At 42.7% G+C, this 20,738-nt stretch overlaps 1 protein-coding gene across 1 annotated transcript; it reads left to right on the top strand.

Annotated features, from left to right (window-relative positions):
- The first annotated feature begins 7,515 nt into the window (after positions 1-7,515).
- LOC124146794 (methyltransferase-like protein 27) lies at positions 7,516-20,239 on the top strand. The gene is made up of 6 exons (XM_048400868.1): positions 7,516-7,582; positions 14,028-14,174; positions 14,760-14,888; positions 17,552-17,687; positions 18,232-18,330; positions 19,028-20,239. The coding sequence occupies exons 2-6, from the start codon at positions 14,043-14,045 to the stop codon at positions 19,195-19,197; spliced, it is 666 nt and encodes a 221-aa protein (XP_048256825.1). The 5' UTR covers positions 7,516-7,582; positions 14,028-14,042; the 3' UTR covers positions 19,198-20,239.
- The last annotated feature ends 499 nt before the right edge of the window (positions 20,240-20,738 follow it).

Here is a 20,738-nt window from a genome sequence, read left to right as displayed (position 1 = left end):
ACCACATAACAGAAAGAACGGATATGTCAAATCAAATAAATGCATCAATCATAAATCACTCTATCTAAACATGTCAGTTTATCAAAATAAGTTATTGCCCCTGCTGAATTTGGGTATGCCATATGTCAGCTCCCTGCATGACAGTCGCCACACGCCGTCTCAGTGTCAGGAGAAATCAATATTACTCGACGAAACAAGGTTTGGAAAGGTCGCATGATAAGTAGTACAATGGTCAGATTGGTGCATGAAAGTAAAACAATAAAATGATCATCTTTGAAAATATTTAAAAATCCACAAGGCCTAGACAACTGAAACATGATCAGTGTATACAGGGCCGTAATGTGGTTGTAAATGCAATGAAATGAAAAGCAATTATTTGAATTCTTCAGAATTGAACAAAAAAGTATATAAATTGCATTATCTCCTCAGAAACGTCAAAGTTGTTTTAGATTGTTTCGTTTCTTTGTTATTTAACGCCGCACTCAGCAATATTCTAGTCATATGACGGCGGTCTGTACATAATCGAGTCTGGACCATACAATCCAGTGACTGACATCATGAGCATCGATCCACGCGATTGGAATACTATGACATGCATCAACCAAGTCAGCGAGGCCTGACCATCCGATCCCGTAGTTGCCTCTTACGACAAGCATTGTCGCCTTTTACGGCAAGAATGAGTTGCTGAAGACCTATTCGAGCCCGAATCTTCACGGGTCGTGTGTATTGTGATTCCATTCACCCAGGCTTCTAATTCATGACCCATTCGTGACCAACTCGTGTTATTCCGGGATAGGCCGAATAGCTTCTTGCAGGTTACGGAAAGTGGCGAGTGGTGACGAATGATTCATGACCGACGTTATTTTTACATCCTGCCAGCATCGTCACCACGTCAGCCAATCAAAATACATAAAATTAGTCATGTAGCGAATGGTATTTGCATCACAATAATGATTCCATAAAGTCAGTTTAAAGTGGTGGGCGTCTGGAGAATAAATGAATTTAATAGCCTTTCCAGGCTATTGTACGATTCCGACTATATCATAAGCATTTGTTTATGAAGCGTTATCAACTAGTGATGATACAGGGTTTTTTCGAAAAGGTGAGCGAATCCTGCCCCACCCGTGGCTCCTGCAACAAACGTAATGTAATTATAAGTAAAGTGTTTATCTGTTATTCCTGACATCATGTTGGTCACTGGCGTGTCAAATTTGGAAATGTCCTCCACATGTGTACCATAAAGTGAGTGAGTGAGTTTGGTTTAACGCCGCTTTTAACAGTATTCCAGTTATATCACGGCGTGTCAGCTTATTGTGGGAGGAAAGCCCGAAGTGATGCAGGTCTCATGACGTTTACCAGTTCGGTGAAACCCACGAGCACGGGTATGGTGCTGACAAACCTAGAAACATAATCGGGGCGAACCGGGATTCGAACCCACAATCATAGGTTTCTGGCGTGCCGAAGGGACGCAACTCTGCACAGCGAATCGGGGCGCCTTAGAAGACTGGGCCACCCGTGCCCCTGTGTACCATAAACTTTTTGGAAGCTTTACTAAGGCCTTGAATGCTGGAACCCGGACATTTGGTCTAGAGTCGTGTGACGCTCTTGGACATCTTCGTAGGAAGATCATGCTCTGTAGATAATCGAGTCTGGACCAGACAATCCAGTAATTGATATCATGAGTTTTTATGTAGGGGAAACAGACTTTTGATGACAGCTGGCTTGCACAGAATGGGTTGACTCCATTTCTGTTTCCTCTTTTTGTGCATTCTAACAATGGCAACACCACACACTGACTTAACCCACTCTAAAAGACATTCAACAGGTTCGTCTTCCCTTTTGGCCCATTTTTTTTCTTTTGCATATGCTTCGACAGCATCAATAGTGTGAGTTATGATTCCAATGGTAGAAGGCTGCTCATGATATGTTGGCCCATATTTGAATAACAGACGGAGGATGTTATTGTCAATAATACAGAGGTTACCTGTGCTTATAGGGCTTACGCGTTGGTATCGGTTTGATGAACCTTGGAGTGCACAGGTAGTGGACTCTTCATCATGAGCTGTCACCACGATCTGCAACAATTTCCTATAACTGAACAACCCGAATAAAATTGTTGTTGGTTCCTGAAATTTGAAATAATCTGGAACATTTTGTAAAACTGATTTTTGACTGAGAATGTTACTTAAATTTAAGGCATCAGTTCACCTGTTTGCAAATTTCAAATTCAAAGCATGCGGTCTTTGTCTGATGTAGGGGAGGCTGTTTCTGCTTTGGCCAAGCGATATCAAGAACTATTCTTTTTAGGCGATAGTGTCGGCTCTTACTGTTTGTAGACCCACGCATCAGCAAAAGTTGCTGGAATCGTTTAATTTCTTTCAGTGACACGGGGTATACTCTTGATCAGCCCCAGTGGTTCCTGAAGGAGAGGCAACAAATCTTCCAAATGAACGGTATCATTTGGGTTTTTTGCCTTTCTTGTGACCATGGCTGCGTCGTCTTTGGGATGTCGGAAATAGACACAGTGCATTGATATTGGTAGTTTCGTTGCCAGCAAGACGGCCAACCTCTTTTATTTTGTCATTATATCCATATGGCATCGCTGTATTCAACAGTCGAATCCAATGATGTTTTCTGGACATTCTATAAGGTCGATTGCATATAGGCGATCAGTTTTATGGTATATTTTCTCTAACATCCTAATTTTCATTCAAGGATGGAATGATTTTCAGAATTGAAATGCTGGTAGGCATAGTTTGGAAACATTTCTGTTGGTGAACGATCTGTGACAGTTCACATGTGTCTCTACAACATAAATGTAATCTACAAAGGGTACAATGCCTCATACGACTTGTGCAATCAGATCAGTTCATCCACCCTTGTAGTAACACTATTTCGAAGTCCCATCCCCGTGAAGACGAGATTACTGATTCAGTTTTTCTACGTTTAGTAGAGGGCATATCTGCAAGTTTCTCGACTTGTTCATCATTTCCAAATTCGTCACCGTCCTGACCAAAGGTACTGTCGGAATCATCAAAATTCTTATTGAAAGATCGTTTGAGACATGAAAACCATCAGAAATATAAGACTTCGCAAGCTCCGACGTTCATACAGTTTGGCCCTCACTCTATGAAGGTTCATACTCCAATAAACTCACACAAAGTGAAAGTCAATTCTTAAATCGCAGCACATCACGATTTGATGGCCGACTCGCAACGGTTCATAATAGTGATTGAGGTCAGAGTCGTGGTACCCTTTTGCGTGGGGTTGTTTGTCGCCAATTTGAATGGGCGATTTGTCTGTCCCAGGTTTTGTCTAACATTTCGCTTTGTTCGTTTTTTGGCGTTATCGCAGCACTCAGCAATATTCAAGATATACGACGCCGGTCGGAAAGTAATCGAGTATGGACCAGACAATCAGTGGCTTTGTAAGCTGGTTCTAGGGCCAATGTGCGCTGCGACAACTTGTGATAACTAGAGACGGAACCAAACTTGACTGGTATCCGTTTGCTACAAGCACATATTTTGTGACGAGAGTTAATTTAGAATAGCAAGACTTGTTCAGTCGTTAACTAAAACGTGAACTGACACAATGCAAGGCAACCGAAAACACTCCATGAACAATAGTGTTCCGCGTCAATGAAATAATGAAAACCACTTTATTTGTCAACACTTGTCAGTTACTTGTCAGTTATGCCCACAACAAAAATGTCCAAACTGCGACATTCAAATTCAACAAATAGTTTACATGCAACCCTAGACTTCAATGTAACAAAGTCGGACGTGAAGAAGGAAGATGGAAAAGAATTCCGAGAGAAGAAAGATTCTGCAAATGTTACTCTTACACATCAAACATTAGCACTGTGGAACATGAAATTTAAAACATTTATTGTTTACTTGTCCGCTATGCAACAGCAATATATAAATATGTTCTAGAAGTTAAATTTCATTTTTGTTCACATACAATTCTTTATATGTGACAATGTGACGCTAAAGCTAGGAAATTGGGGGCACATCTATATTTAAGTGTAATATTAAGAAAAGATAGGATAGAAAAACGTTAAGAATAATTTTGCATAAAGTCGTTGTAACGTTATTGTGAATACGTACAAAACGTGAATGTTTGTACTGTTTTAATTTAATATGTCATAATTGTATCGTATTCGCACTAGTACAGCATAGTGGTGTCATGGACTGGGTGTCGTGATGTGTATATTCAATAGTATCTATACATCTTCCCGAGGCAAGGGAGTTAACTGACTATAAAAGTCCAGTTTCAACCCTTGCCGAACTAGGCTGGTATTATGGAGTTACATTTTGGGTGGACTAACGAGTCTATGCATAGTCCAATCAAAATCGCGCAAAGAAATCGAAATCCGGTTCGTAAACTGTCGTGCAGATTTCGGTCGAGTGCATGATTTGCAAAGCAATTGCACCGACAACTCGTTGTCAACAGATATTTTCCAAACCTTTTCATGTTTTTAATCAAGTTGCTCGCGTAATTTGATGTTTTTTGCGATGTAAGAACCGTTTTATCACGATATAGATCTTGATGATCGATCAGATCGTCTTGAGTGAGCGCCGCCATTTTGTTTGAAACAAATGCAAGTGATGGAATCGGACTGGTCCATAGGAGAGGCTTAGAAGGGACATAACCGATAATAGCCACTAGTGGCGCTACAATCGAGCCCAGGATTTCCAGCCTAGTTCGGCAAGGGTGGAAACTGGACTTTTAAAGTTAGTTAACTCTCTTGCCTTGGGAAGATGGTATCTATAGGGACATCGTTATGATCAATACTTCAGTTGTTATGAAATAACACTATGTATTATGTGAACTATGGGCTGGATGGCCTACATTCGGAATTAGTATTGTTTGAATGAAGTCGTCGATACAAAACTCAAAATATATCTACAGTACACGGACATCTTTGTAACAAGCGAAGAAGACATATTTAGCAGCATCAAAGTATTGATTTTAAATTACTCATATCAACATTTTTCCTCACAGTTTTATGACACATAATTGAAATACTCCAAATAGATGCACTAAGCATCTACCAATCAGTTGCAATACAGACATTTAGCCCGTTGTGCAGACTTTAGGGTGTGGATTTAGGCTCATTCCTTTTCTTCTTCTTTTGTTCACACATATCAATAGACATGTTTCATCTCTCCTTATTGCTTTGTCCTTCATGAATCTGTCCGTTTATTGTAATCAGTCATCCCAGCTATTAATTACTTGAGTTATTAGGTTTACCGCATGATGATCGTTTTGTCAAGACACTAAAGACATTACACTGACTTTCCAAGAAGATGCTGATTATGGTGGCTGGTTTTGTACATGATAATTGTTGGTTCCTGACAACTGTACTGCAGTGGTATTCACAGCTATTTGTGAGATAAGTTTTTAACCTGGAATGCCCAAGTTGTGGTGACATATTCTAAACAAAGTCCTTTGAAACCTGGGTAACTCGAAGTTGTCTGTGAAACCTAACATTCGTGCTTTATATGCTGGTGGGGTAATATGAGGCTTAGTTACACCAATCTTTCATTGCAGATATTGCAGCAGCTCGACCAACATTCCATGCGGTCACAGGTTGTGTCATAACAAGCTAGATAAATGGTCATGACACGAAGTCGACCTGGAACATATTAATCGCACAACCAGATTTGATGCAACCATCAAAAGAAACTGATGCCTTCCACATGAAAAAATTAGAATAAGAATTGCTCACCTGTAAATGCACAACACATCCAGGTTTAGCTACGCCAAGAACAACATGGGATGTTCCCTTGGATGCAACTGCGCTATGTCATGCCTAGACAGAAACAGACAATAGGTGATATAATTTCACAGCCCCTGACTCAGGGATAATACTACAAGTATGTTTTTAGTGTTTTTTTCCGCTCAGTTAATATACTAGTGAAATGCTCGGACAAACGTGCAGTATATCTACAATTTTGAGAGAAACTATGTCCATTTTAATTGAAATCTGGTTGGCGTCTCCATCTGGTTGGTGGAGAAAATAGCTTTTAATATATCATTTGTTTTATTGTTAGGGATCAATTTACCACAGGAGTCAGTGAATAACGTACATCACTGAAAAGACAATGTAAAAAGCTTTCATGTGACCATACATGACCATGTTGAAGAAATATGTTAGATCTTGACTTTGGAAACAGGTCGACATGGCGGCCATCTTGAAATTCCATTGAAAGTTATAGAGAAACATCATTTTTCTTTATGATTTTACTATTTTGGTGTTTTTAAGCAATGTGGCAATGATCCCACTCATCAATTACATTAACATAATCTACCACCATATCTCAATAAGCAATCTTCGTCACAATTGGGGGGATGGGGTAACATTGTATACAATATCTCAGGCCCCATGTAATATATTTTCATTTTGTTTTCTATATAGGATAGCACAATGGTTCAGGTAGATTTTGATACACAGTTATGGTGGTTTTATTGTCATCTCTCAATGGAATTTTTGTTTTACCTACTCACAAAATTTGAAAATGAAGTAAAAAAAATACAACATGTTTTCACTGAAAATTAGAATAACAGTTTTAATGTAACAAAATGTTTGCTAAATTCAGATAACCGAACATATAACCCCCTGAAAATTCACGCACACACTTGCAAGATTACTACCCCTTGGAAATCGTGTGAATCGTCCTTCATACAATAGCAAAAGTGGTTGTCCAAGATCAGTCGCTATGACGATACGATGACTCGTGCATTTGTTATCATCGTGATATGTTACAATATAGGTCTGCCTACTACCACTGAATACCATATGTGTATAAGTCCATCGGGAACTGTATTCTAGCTTCTAGCACTGTTTCAACCAAAGTGATGTCATATAAAAAATTAATGTAAATATAAAAATAATAACGAACAAGCGACCTAGTGCAGTGTTCAGGTCAGCACACGTATAGGCAGGTTGTGCTACGTTTACTAATTTTTTCGCACTAGGTCGGCATTGCTATTCAAATGCTGTTTACCACGCTTCACTTCCTACGCAGTCACCGTGTAATACATTCAGTTTAGGGGTGATCCAGTGATTCACAAGGGAATATATTGCCAGCCTCCGGAGCTTCTTTGAGCTGCTTTCAAATGATAGATTTCTTTACTGTTGCATGAAGAGACTGTTTATTAAAGTTCGTGATAACCAAGGTAATACTGAACCAACAGCCTGTGCATGCCTTCCACCCCTACACTGGTGTGGACCGTCCCGGAGCTTTTTGCTGTTTAAACAATTAACCTTATAACCTTCCCAGCAGTTCATTCTGGTTGCACAACACTTCACACTGTCTGGTATGAACGCAGACAGTTGAGGCTACCTTTCATTCCAAAACAGGACCAAATACCAGCTACCTAGCGTTCGTTGGGGTGTTCATGATCAGGGATTTCACAGTCAGGTAGGAGTCGGGTAGGGGTGACGACCAGGTACCCAACGTTCGTTGGGGTGTTCATGATCAGGGATTTCACAGCCAGGTAGGAGTCGGGTAGGGGTGACGACAAGCTACCCAGCGTTCGTTGGGGTGTTCATGATCAGGGATTTCACAGCCAGGTAGGAGTCGGGTAGGGGTGACGACCAGGTACCCAACGTTCGTTGAGGGTTTCATGATCAGGGATTTCACTGCCAGGTAGAAAACAAGCGGCCCAAACACCATGGTTCAATGTCAGTATTGTCAGTGAATGATACAATGTCTTTCGGTAGTAGTGAGAGAGTATGGTTTTACGCTGCTTTTAGCAATATTCCACCAATATCATGGCGGGGGACACCAGAAATTGGCTTCACACATTGTACCTATGTGGGGAATCGTACCCGGGTCATCGGCGTGACGAGTGAACGCTTCAAGCACCAAGCTACCCCACTGCCCCCTTTCGAATTCAGTAGTAAATGAGGGTATTGAAAGCGGTTATAGGGCATTTTTGCGTCAAGTGTTATTTACCTGGCACACACACTCAAATGTAAGCCTTGCGTTCATATTATTTATCAGGGTGTGTGTATATATATCACCCATATCTCATCATAGGTATGCACTATGTTGTGTTATACATATATCGATTGTTGTGAGATAGGTATGCAGAACGTTGTAACAAATATACCGATTGTAGTGAGACAGGTACCCGCAATACAGTGTGACACATATACCAATTGTTGTGAGACAAGTACCCACAATACAGTGTGACACATATACCGATTGTTGTGAGACAGCTACCCACAACACTGTGTGACACATATACCGATTGTTGTGAGACAGGTACCCGCAATACAGTGTGACACATATACCGAGTGTTGTGAGACAGGTACCCGCAATACTGTGACACACATACCGATTGTTGTGAGACAGGTACCCGCAATACAGTGTGACACATATACCGAGTGTTGTGAGACAGGTACCCACACAATGTGTGACACATATACCGATTATTGTGAGACAGGTACCCACAACACTGTGTGACACATATACCGAGTATTGTGAGACATGTACCCGCAATACAGTGTGACACATATACCGAGTGTTGTGAAACAGGTACCCGCAATACTGTGACACACATACCGATTGTTGTGAGACAGGTACCTGCAATACAGTGTGACACATATACCGATTGTTGTCAGACAGGTACCCGCAATACAGTGTGACACATATACCGATTGTTGTGAGACAGGTCCCCGCAATACAGTGTGACACATATACCGAGTGTTGTGAGACAGGTACCCGCAATACTGAGACACATATACCGATTGTTGTGAGGTAGGTATGGAGAACGTTGTGACACATATACCGATTGTTGTGAGACAGGTACCCACAAAACTGTGTGACACATATACCGAGTGTTGTGAGACAGGTACCCACACAATGTGTGACACATATACCGATTATTGTGAGACAGGTACCCACAACACTGTGTGACACATATACCGAGTATTGTGAGACATGTACCCGCAATACAGTGTGACACATATACCGAGTGTTGTGAAACAGGTACCCGCAATACTGTGACACACATACCGATTGTTGTGAGACAGGTACCTGCAATACAGTGTGACACATATACCGATTGTTGTCAGACAGGTACCCGCAATACAGTGTGACACATATACCGATTGTTGTGAGACAGGTCCCCGCAATACAGTGTGACACATATACCGAGTGTTGTGAGACAGGTACCCGCAATACTGAGACACATATACCGATTGTTGTGAGGTAGGTATGGAGAACGTTGTGACACATATACCGATTGTTGTGAGACAGGTACCCACAAAACTGTGTGACACATATACCGAGTGTTGTGAGACATGTACCCGCAATACAGTGTGACACATATACCGATTGTTGTGAGACAGGTACCCGCAATACTGTGACACACATACCGATTGTTGTGAGACAGGTACCTGCAATACAGTGTGACACATATACCGATTGTTGTCAGACAGGTACCCGCAATACAGTGTGACACATATACCGATTGTTGTGAGACAGGTACCCGCAATACAGTGTGACACATATACCGAGTGTTGTGAGACAGGTACCCGCAATACTGAGACACACATACCGATTGTTGTGAGACAGGTACCCGCAATACAGTGTGACACATATACCGATTGTTGTGAGACAGGTACCCGCAATACTGTGACACACATACCGATTGTTGTGAGACAGGTACCCGCAATACTGTGACACACATACCGAGTGTTGTGAGACAGGTACCTGCAATACAGTGTGACACATATACCGATTGTTGTCAGACAGGTACCCGCAATACAGTGTGACACATATACCGATTGTTGTGAGACAGGTACCCGCAATACAGTGTGACACATATACCGAGTGTTGTGAGACAGGTACCCGCAATACTGAGACACACATACCGATTGTTGTGAGACAGGTACCCGCAATACAGTGTGACACATATACCGATTGTTGTGAGACAGGTACCCGCAATACTGTGACACACATACCGATTGTTGTGAGACAGGTACCCGCAATACAGTGTGACACATATACCGAGTGTTGTGAAACAGGTACCCGCAATACAGTGTGACACATATACCGATTGTTGTGAGACAGGTACCCGCAATACTGTGACACACATACCGATTGTTGTGAGACAGGTACCTGCAATACAGTGTGACACATATACCGATTGTTGTCAGACAGGTACCCGCAATACAGTGTGACACATATACCGATTCTTGAGAGACAGGTACCCGCAATACAGTGTGACACATATACCGAGTGTTGTGAGACAGGTACCCGCAATACAGTGTGACACATATACCGAGTGTTGTGAGGTAGGTATGGAGAACGTTGTGACACATATACCGATTGTTGTGAGACAGGTACCCACAAAACTGTGTGACACATATACCGAGTGTTGTGAAACAGGTACCCGCAATACAGTGTGACACATATACCGATTGTTGTGAGACAGGTACCCGCAATACAGTGTGACACATATACCGATTGTTGTGAGACAGGTACCCGCAATACTGTGACACACATACCGATTGTTGTGAGACAGGTACCCACAATACAGTGTGACACATATACCGATTGTTGTCAGACAGGTACCCGCAATACAGTGTGACACATATACCGATTGTTGTGAGACAGGTACCCGCAATACAGTGTGACACATATACCGAGTGTTGTGAGGTAGGTATGGAGAACGTTGTGACACATATACCGATTGTTGTGAGACAGGCACCCACAAAACTGTGTGACACATATACCGAGTGTTGTGAGACAGGTACCCACAAAACTGTGTGACACATATACCGAGTGTTGTGAGGTAGGTATGCAGAACGTTGTGACACATATACCGATTGTTGTGAGACAGGTACCCACAATACAGTGTTACACATATACCGATTGTTGTGAGGTAGGTATGCAGAACGTTGTGACACATATACCGATTGTTGTGAGACAGGTACCCACAAAACTGTGTGACACATATACCGAGTGTTGTGAGATAGGTACCAACAATACTGTGTTACACATATACCGATTGTTGTGAGGTAGGTATGCAGAACGTTGTGACACATATACCGATTGTTGTGAGACAGGCACCCACAAAACTGTGTGACACATATACCGAGTGTTGTGAGACAGGTACCCACAAAACTGTGTGACACATATACCGAGTGTTGTGAGGTAGGTATGCAGAACGTTGTGACACATATACCGATTGTTGTGAGACAGGTACCCACAATACAGTGTTACACATATACCGATTGTTGTGAGGTAGGTATGCAGAACGTTGTGACACATATACCGATTGTTGTGAGACAGGTACCCACAAAACTGTGTGACACATATACCGAGTGTTGTGAGATAGGTACCAACAATACTGTGTTACACATATACCGATTGTTGTGAGGTAGGTATGCAGAACGTTGTGACACATATACCGATTGTTGTGAGACAGGTACCCACAAAACTGTGTGACACATATACCGAGTGTTGTGAGATAGGTACCAACAATACTGTGTTACACATATACCGATTGTTGTGAGGTAGGTATGCAGAACGTTGTGACACATATACCGATTGATGTGAGATAGGTACCCACAATACTGTGTGACACATACCGATTGTTGTGAGACAGGTATCCACAATACTGTGACACATATACCGATTGTTGTGAGACAGGTACCCACAATACTGTGTGACACATATACCGAGTGTTGTGAGATAGGTACCCACAATACTGTGTTACACATATACCGATTGTTGTGAGGTAGGTATGCAGAACGTTGTGACACATATACCGATTGATGTGAGATAGGTACCCACAATACTGTGTGACACATACCGATTGTTGTGAGACAGGTATCCACAATACTGTGACACATATACCGATTGTTGTGAGACAGGTACCCATGAAACTGTGCGACACATATACCGAGTGTTGTGAGATAGGTACCCACAATACTGTGTGACACATATACCGATTGTTGTGAGGTAGGTATGGAGAACGTTGTGACACATATACCGATTGTTGTGAGACAGGTACCCACAAAACTGTGTGACACATATACCGAGTGTTGTGAGACAGGTACCCACAAAACTGTGTGACACATATACCGAGTGTTGTGAGATAGGTACCCACAATACAGTGTTACACATATACCGATTGTTGTGAGGTAGGTATGCAGAACGTTGTGACACATATACCGATTGTTGTGAGACAGGTACCCACAAAATTGTGTGACACATATACCGAGTGTTGTGAGATAGGTACCAACAATACTGTGTTACACATATACCGATTGTTGTGAGGTAGGTATGCAGAACGTTGTGACACATATACCGATTGTTGTGAGACAGGTGCCCAGAAAACTGTGTGACACATATACCGAGTGTTGTGAGATAGGTACCAACAATACTGTGTTACACATATACCGATTGTTGTGAGGTAGGTATGCAGAACGTTGTGACACATATACCGATTGATGTGAGATAGGTACCCACAATACTGTGTGACACATACCGATTGTTGTGAGACAGGTATCCACAATACTGTGACACATATACCGATTGTTGTGAGACAGGTACCCACAATACTGTGTGACACATATACCGAGTGTTGTGAGATAGGTACCCACAATACTGTGTTACACATATACCGATTGTTGTGAGGTAGGTATGCAGAACGTTGTGACACATATACCGATTGTTGTGAGACAGGTACCCACAAAACTGTGTGACACATATACCGAGTGTTGTGAGATAGGTACCCACAATACTGTGTTACACATATACCGATTGTTGTAAGGTAGGTATGCAGAATGTTGTGACACATATACCGATTGTTGTGAGACAGGTACCCACAAAACTGTGTGACACATATACCGAGTGTTGTGAGATAGGTACCAACAATACTGTGTTACACATATACCGATTGTTGTGAGGTAGGTATGCAGAACGTTGTGACACATATACCGATTGATGTGAGATAGGTACCCACAATACTGTGTGACACATACCGATTGTTGTGAGACAGGTATCCACAATACTGTGACACATATACCGATTGTTGTGAGACAGGTATCCACAACACTGTGTGACACATATACCGATTGTTGTAAGACAGCTACCCACAACACTGTGTGACATATATACCGATTGTTGTCTACAGGTACCAAAAATACTGTGTGACACATATACCGATCGTTTATAGGTACCGTTATATGAGATTGGACATTGATGACTGTGGCGTAAACCAACAAAACAATCAAGAAAGACGTCATCCTGAAACATGGGGATAGAATGGTCAGACTCTGTGACTTGGCTGATGGCACGTCACCTTAACCAAGTGTCACGGATTGTTGGTCATGCTTTCAGTCACTAGTTAGTCTTGACCGGAAGTGACATCATAACACCGCAAATGACAACTTTGTTAGCTAAGTGAAGGAATGTGTGAAGGTCGATTAACGCGGCAGTCTGCAATACTCCATCAATATCTCCCGCTATTCCAATCTGGGTCAGACAAACTTGTGATTGAAAGCATGAACAATGCCAGTTGATAAGGTGCTGAGCAATAAGCCTAGTCACAGAGTCTGACCATCCGATCCCCATATGAAGTTTTTTTTTCTTTTTGGGTTTGTTTTTTTACGCTGCAAACATCAATATTCTAGCGGTATGACGATGGCCTGTGGATAATCAAGTCTGGGCCAGGCGGGGTCCAATGGCACGAAATCAACAATTTCACCAAACCTGAACACTGGATCCAAGTTTGTCGACTCTCACGGCACGCAACAGATGGCAAGGATAATCTAATGATGCTTCAGAACGGATGGAAGTAACTACATGATTATGACATTGCAGTATATATAAAAGCTGTGACCATGAATACAAATTAATGAGATAATAATGCCTGATGTTGTAGAATATAAGGTTACTAAAATACATATGACAACAATATATTACACCTGATCTGACCAACCAGCGTTCTGATAACGTACATGGTGTTCGTCTTTGTAAATGTGGGTATATTGCCAGGCGCAGATATCTGGGATGGAGAATACACGCTTTACTGAAGAGGAAGAGGCTGAGGGAAGAAGATGCTTTCAATACCTGGTAGAGAAGGGTCTTGATAATGCTGCTATTATCAAGAGGTTTGACACCATAGCTGAGAAATACGACAAGGTACAGTTGACATACAATAATATTAAAATACTAGCTCTGTAAGTTCATTGAGAACAGGGTCGGTCGGGTAGCCTAGTGGTTAAAGCGTTCGCTCGTCACGCGGAAGACCCGGGTTCGATTCCCGACATGGGTACAGTGTGTGAAGCCCATTTCTGGTGTCCCCCGCCGTGATATTGCTGGAATATTGCTAAAAGCGGCGTAAAACCATACTCAGTCAGTCAGTCATTGAGAACATCGCAGAACACCAAGCACGAACGGAGTAAGTGTTGGGTACAAGTACGAACTTCAATGCTGTGTGTAGGGCGGACACAATATAACCAGGGCTTGTCAATGGCTCAAGGAGGCACTCAAATGGTACAGGAGGCCGTATAAGGTACAGCGGAGTGTTCCGTAACAAAGACAACATATATTTATAGATCACCACTCCATTGTGCATGATATCCTTAAAAACGGTTTGTCAAGGCACAGAGTGATATATATACGAGACTTCAAATGTATCTTTCCATTTTCCCATATCAAACATGATTGTATTTGTGGTTTTCACTGTGATCACATTATGTTTTGTTAACTCATATATTTGTTCAGATGCAGGGTATAATTGGCAACAACTTGCCGAAATGGATGGGAGAGAGTCTAGCGGCTCTGTATACCCGCAACCGACAGACTGTCAAGATCTTGGATGTAGCTGCAGGAACTGGATTGGCCTCTCACGAGGTAAAATGCGACCTGTTGTGGAAGGAGTTACATGAATGTAAAGACCTCTGTTGATGCAGGTGAAATGGGGTTCAACGTCGCGTCCAAGATTATTGCACTTATAAAGCGACGTGTATGCACGTGTGTGTGTGTGTGTGTGTGTGTGTGTGTGTGTGTGTGTGTGTGTGTGTGTGTGTGTGGCTGCTTGTACTAGTCCGGACTAATGCCGATTTATAGTGCTAGCCCACTGAGATACCATGCTGCAGTTTAACATGAATACCCCACTCAGACACAGTATACTGACTCCGAGCCGACCAGTACTTGTTTTAGCCCCTTTATGCCGAGCGCCAGACAGGGTAGCAACAATACCATCCTTTAACATCTTTTGGTATGACGCGGCCGGGGATCGAACCCCGAACCCCCTTCTCCGGGCGGACGCTCTATCACTAGACCACGGAGGCGGTTCTCGGTGGATGAAGGGAATTTGTTTGGTCACAGTCTCATAACAGGCCCCTTGGTTTATGTGACATGACGAACCAAACAATTTAATTTGACACCCACAACTTACTTGTCGGCCATCCGGCATGTTTGTTTTGCGTTTTTACGGTTATCATTGCAAGGCATCGCTGATCTACAGTAACAATTCCAGTAGCACGTAGGTGAGCTATTTGAGTCTCATGATTCTCTTTGGGGCACGGGTGGCCCAGTCGTCGAAGGCGCCGCGATTCGCTGTGCAGAGTTGCGTCCCTTGGGCACGCCACAAACCTATGATTGTGGGTTCGAATCCCGGTTTCTCCCCGATTATGTTTCTAGGTTTTTCTAGCCCCGAAGTGGTAAACGTCTGAGACCTGCATCCCTCAGGTTTTCCTCCCACATTAAGCATACACGCCGTGATATAACGGGAATACTGTTAAAAGCGGCGTTAAACCCAACCCACTCACTCATTCATGATCCTCTTGGCTTTATTATGCATAAGAGCAAACTGGCAAATGTAAATACATCCATATGATCAGTATATGTTGTCTGATGTGGGAGCCAATGTCTTGTTTCTTACTAAACTGACGGCCAAAAGAAACTAAATCAACGCAAAATACACCAGCCAAACACGACACGGTGGGTTTTTTTTTTAGGAATTGCAAAAAAAGCAAAAAACATATGCCGCTTGGGCGGCTGAAACTATACCTGCAATAAGGGTAAATAAATAATACGGACGTCATGTCAGACACTCACACTCATAAAATGACACCACAAAAATACCACGACTGACACCCGGACAACGCGAGCGGGCCCTGGGTACGATACAGATGGGAGCCACCCATGCCCACATTGATAGAACTTTTGGTTGTTCTCGTGTTGTCGTAACAAACCTGATGCAACGTTACAGACAGATCGGGCAGACATCAGACAGGCCAAGAACAGACAGGCCCAGGGTAACTATGCCCAATGAAGACCGGTACTTTGTATCTCCGGAATCGATCCCTGACATTGGCGTCATCAGCGACGAATGCCTAAGTGGATATGGTTAGTCGACAGACAGTGGCCAGGCGACTCTAGGGCTCACGGGCTTACAGACCTTACAGAGCACCGTTATAGACAGCGCAACATCGTCGTCAGAGATTGATGTGGGCCCATACTGTACGTCGTTGGTAGAGACGTCGTCTTCCCTGATGAAAGCCGGTTCTGTCTGTTCACAGCTGATGGGAGGAATTTTGGGGCAGGAGAGAACACCAATGGTCATCGTTAACGGAGATTTTACAACTCAGCGTTACACGGATGACATTCTTCGTCAGATTTCTTCGTCCTACCATTTCTACAACATCTGCTACGTGGTGTGCTTTATCAGCATGGCAACGCCAGACTCCATACAACCCGAATCGCACAGAACTTCGTTGCAGCCAACAAGACATGTCACCCATCGAACACATATGGGATGTCATGGATCGTCGTGTTCGACTGCGACCACATCCTCCAGTCAACTGACAAGAACTGATCCAGGCAATCCAAACATAATGGCGACGTATCCCACGTGACGTCATCAGACGACTGACTTTTTCTCTACGCCCGAGACTTTTTCCTTGTCTTGTAGCTGGGGGTGGTCATACACGCTATTAATGTGATGTGTCATTGAACTTAAGCGATTTTAGATATGAGTGCTTTTTGTCCAGTACGTTGAAGGCTTGTTTGTGCTACTCCACCTCAATTCGGGCAACTGTCATGTCAGTATTGGATGTTTTATGACTGTCATTTCCCCGATTTCGTTGAGATTATGATCTTTTCAATCTTTTTACTTCATGCATCTACATGTTGTGGTTTTTATACAAGAGTGATTCACAACTATTGTTTGGCCGTCAGTTTATGAGTGAGTGTGTGAGTGAGTATGTTTTTACGCCGCTTTTAGCAATATTCCAGCAATATCACGGCGGGGAACACCACAAATGGGCTTCACACATTGTACCAATGAAGGGAATCGAACCCGGGTCCTCGGCGTGACGAGCGAACGCTTTAACCACTAGGCTACCCGACCGCCCCCCGTCAGTTTATGAAAAGTCGGACCATATCGGCATATGAGAAAGAAGAAGAAAACAGTTTCGCCCCAATCTTAGTCCTTGTCATTTTATGTGCTGATTAAACCTGAACTGTGGCATGCTGACAAGATAAAATTATAGAGTTCGTTTATGTCCCAGATGCGGAAACACGGATTCCTGCACATTGATGGTCTGGAACCGTCTGTCGGGATGCTTGAACAGGCTAGGAAAAAAACCTTGTATGAGCGATACATATGTGACATTCTTGCTGACAACACCCTGGATATTTCTGATGGTGAGAGTAGGAACGGTTGCATTAGACACGGTTGTAAGACAAGAAGTAGACAACATATACTGGTAGCACGGACAGCCGAGGTTAACAGAGATATGGGATAGAATAGATGTCTCTTTGTGAAGGTAGTGTCAGTTGATGTAGACGTGAATAACGCAGATATACCTGATATAAGGAGACTACCGATGAATTTGCCTTTGACGTTTGTGATAGAATATTTGTTAACATGATAAATATAACATGTTTCCCATCGTTAAAGTATCAAACACAATATCGCCAATGTCTGAAAATTAAGACATGTTTCAAATCACATTCATGTAAGTTTTGAGAACAATCTGTCACCTGATTCTTGCTTAGTATGTGTATGATAATTTTTAGAACAACAAACAAACACCCAAATATCGAGACTTGGCCATACATTTGTCCGTGGCATGACATGGTTGTTTCAAAACAGACAATCATTTTGTGATTTCAGAGCCACCAGAACGAAGGCCCCAATGCCCTTCCATAACCAGATATCACCTGCATGTGTCTTTGTTTTTTGCAGAAACATACACTATAGTAACAGTGGTCGGTCTCAGCTCCGAAATATTCAGTACACTGCCCATCAAGGCATTCGAGGAACTGGTGCGTGTCACGAAATCAGGTGAGAACAAATTGTTATGGATTTTTACCGATGGGCGTAAAAACAACATATATTAAGACATACTGAAGGATTCATGTAAGTCATCGATCTACTGTTTTTCATCAATGCTGCCTTCTGACCCGTCAAGATCCGGGTTAGAATAGGTCTTCAGCAACCCATAATTGCCGTAAAAGGCGACTATGCTTGTCGACTAACGGGATCGGGTGGCTGACTTGGTTGATGCACGTCATCGATCCCAATTGCGTGGATCGATGCTCGTGATATTAATCACTGGATTGTCTGGACCAGACTCGATTATTTACAAACCGCCGTCCTATAGGTGGAATATTGCAGAGTGCGGCGTTAAACAAGAAACCAACCAACCAACCAACCAACCAACCAACATCACATTGATTCCATCGTGTAAGCCAAATGCAAAGCATACAACCGTTCGATGTGTCCTGATATGCTATGAAACTGAAACTAATTGCAACCTTTCTTACATGACGGTAGGTTGATGTTAAATTCTGCATTTATGTCATGCTAATCATTATTTGAACATTAACTGTTTTACATTAAATGGGGCTTAAACATCGTGTAAGCCAAATGCAAAGCGGACGACCATTCGATGTGTCCTGATATGCTATGAAACTTGTCGTCTGGTCCAGACTCGATTATTTATAGAGCTTATTATTAAACAATCTTTCCTGCCTTCTAGGTGGCCATATCTTGATGAATCACTTCGACTACATCTTCGAGAGGGATGTCCTCCGTGCGAATCTCTCCAGCCTAGAAAACTGTGGGCTATGGAAACTGGAGGACAAGCAAATTATGCCCGAGATCAAGAAGGGGATTACCGGTCATCTGCATATCTATAAAGTTCTGTAGTCCTACACCAGGAGGAAACAAGGTGATGACCGGTCATCTTCATCTCTATCAAGTTCTGTTGTCCTACATCAGGAGGAAACAAGGTGATGACCGGTCATCTGCATGTCTATCACGTTCTGCAGTCCTACACCAGGAGGAAACAAGGGGATATCTTGTCATCTTCATGTCTATCACGTTCTGCAGTCCTACACCAGGAGGAAACAAGGTGATGACCGGTCATCTTCATGTCTATCAAGTTCTGTTGTCCTACATCAGGAGGAAACAAGGTGATGACCGGTCATCTGCATGTCTATCACGTTCTGCAGTCCTACACCAGGAGGAAACAAGGTGATGACCGGTCATCTGCATGTCTATCACGTTCTGCAGTCCTACACCAGGAGGAAACAAGGTGATGACCGGTCATCTTCATGTCTATCAAGTTCTGTTGTCCTACATCAGGAGGAAACAAGGTGATGACCGGTCATCTTCATGTCTATCACGTTCTGTAGTCCTACACCAGGAGGAAACCGGGTGATGACTGGTCATCTTCATGTCTATCACGTTCTGTTGTCCTACATCAGGAGGAAACAAGGGGATATCTTGTCATCTGCATGTCTATCAAGTTCTGTTGTCCTACACCAGGAGGAAACAAGGTGATGACCGGTCATCTTCATGTCTATCACGTTCTGTTGTCCTACATCAGGAGGAAACAAGGGGATATCTTGTCATCTGCATGTCTATCAAGTTCTGTTGTCCTACACCAGGAGGAAACAAGGTGATGACCGGTCATCTGCATGTCTATCACGTTCTGCAGTCCCACACCAAGAGGAAACAAGGTGATGACCGGTCATCTGCATGTCTATCACGTTCTGCAGTCCTACACCAGGAGGAAACAAGGGGATGACCGGTCATCTGCGTGTCTATCAAGTTCTGCAGTCCTACACCAGGAGGAAACAAGGTGATGACCGGTCATCTGCATGTCTATCACGTTCTGCAGTCCCACACCAGGAGGAAACAAGAGGATGACTGGTCATCTTCATGTCTATCACGTTCTGTAGTCCTACACCAAGAGGAAAGTCTATTGTATTTAATAATCATTACCCATACTACTGTTCAGCCTTTTCTTTCGCTCTATTAAAATGATGGTGAAAAGATCCCTGTTTAAGTAAGACTTACTTACTTGCATGCGTCGATCTAGTTTACTACTGACTACCTCCGAGTGTGTGCATGTGTGGGTGGGTGCATGTGCGTGCATGCGTGCTTGCGTGTGTGTGTTATAAACAATATCGCCATTCTCATAGCTCATTCTACATTAAAAATAATCATATTCACATAGTCGACAAACATTTATTTGATAAAATGGTCCACATGACACTGACTAACGTATAACAACGTGACCAAATCAAGGTGAATGTGTTCAACACAGACCTCTATATTCATAAGATCAGAAAACCAGGCTGACACAGTACCAGATTGAATCCAAGATAAAAGCAAAACTTGATGGGTTTAGACCAATGTAAGACAAAGCTATCAAATTGGCATGTACGTAGTCCGTCATGATC

This window comes from Haliotis rufescens, unplaced genomic scaffold, assembly GCF_023055435.1.
Source record: "Haliotis rufescens isolate VD_foot unplaced genomic scaffold, xgHalRufe1.0.p SCAF_1, whole genome shotgun sequence".
NCBI lineage: Eukaryota > Metazoa > Mollusca > Gastropoda > Lepetellida > Haliotidae > Haliotis > Haliotis rufescens.
The sequence above is the reverse complement of the archived record's forward strand: the minus strand, read 5'-3'. Positions and strand labels throughout refer to the sequence as shown.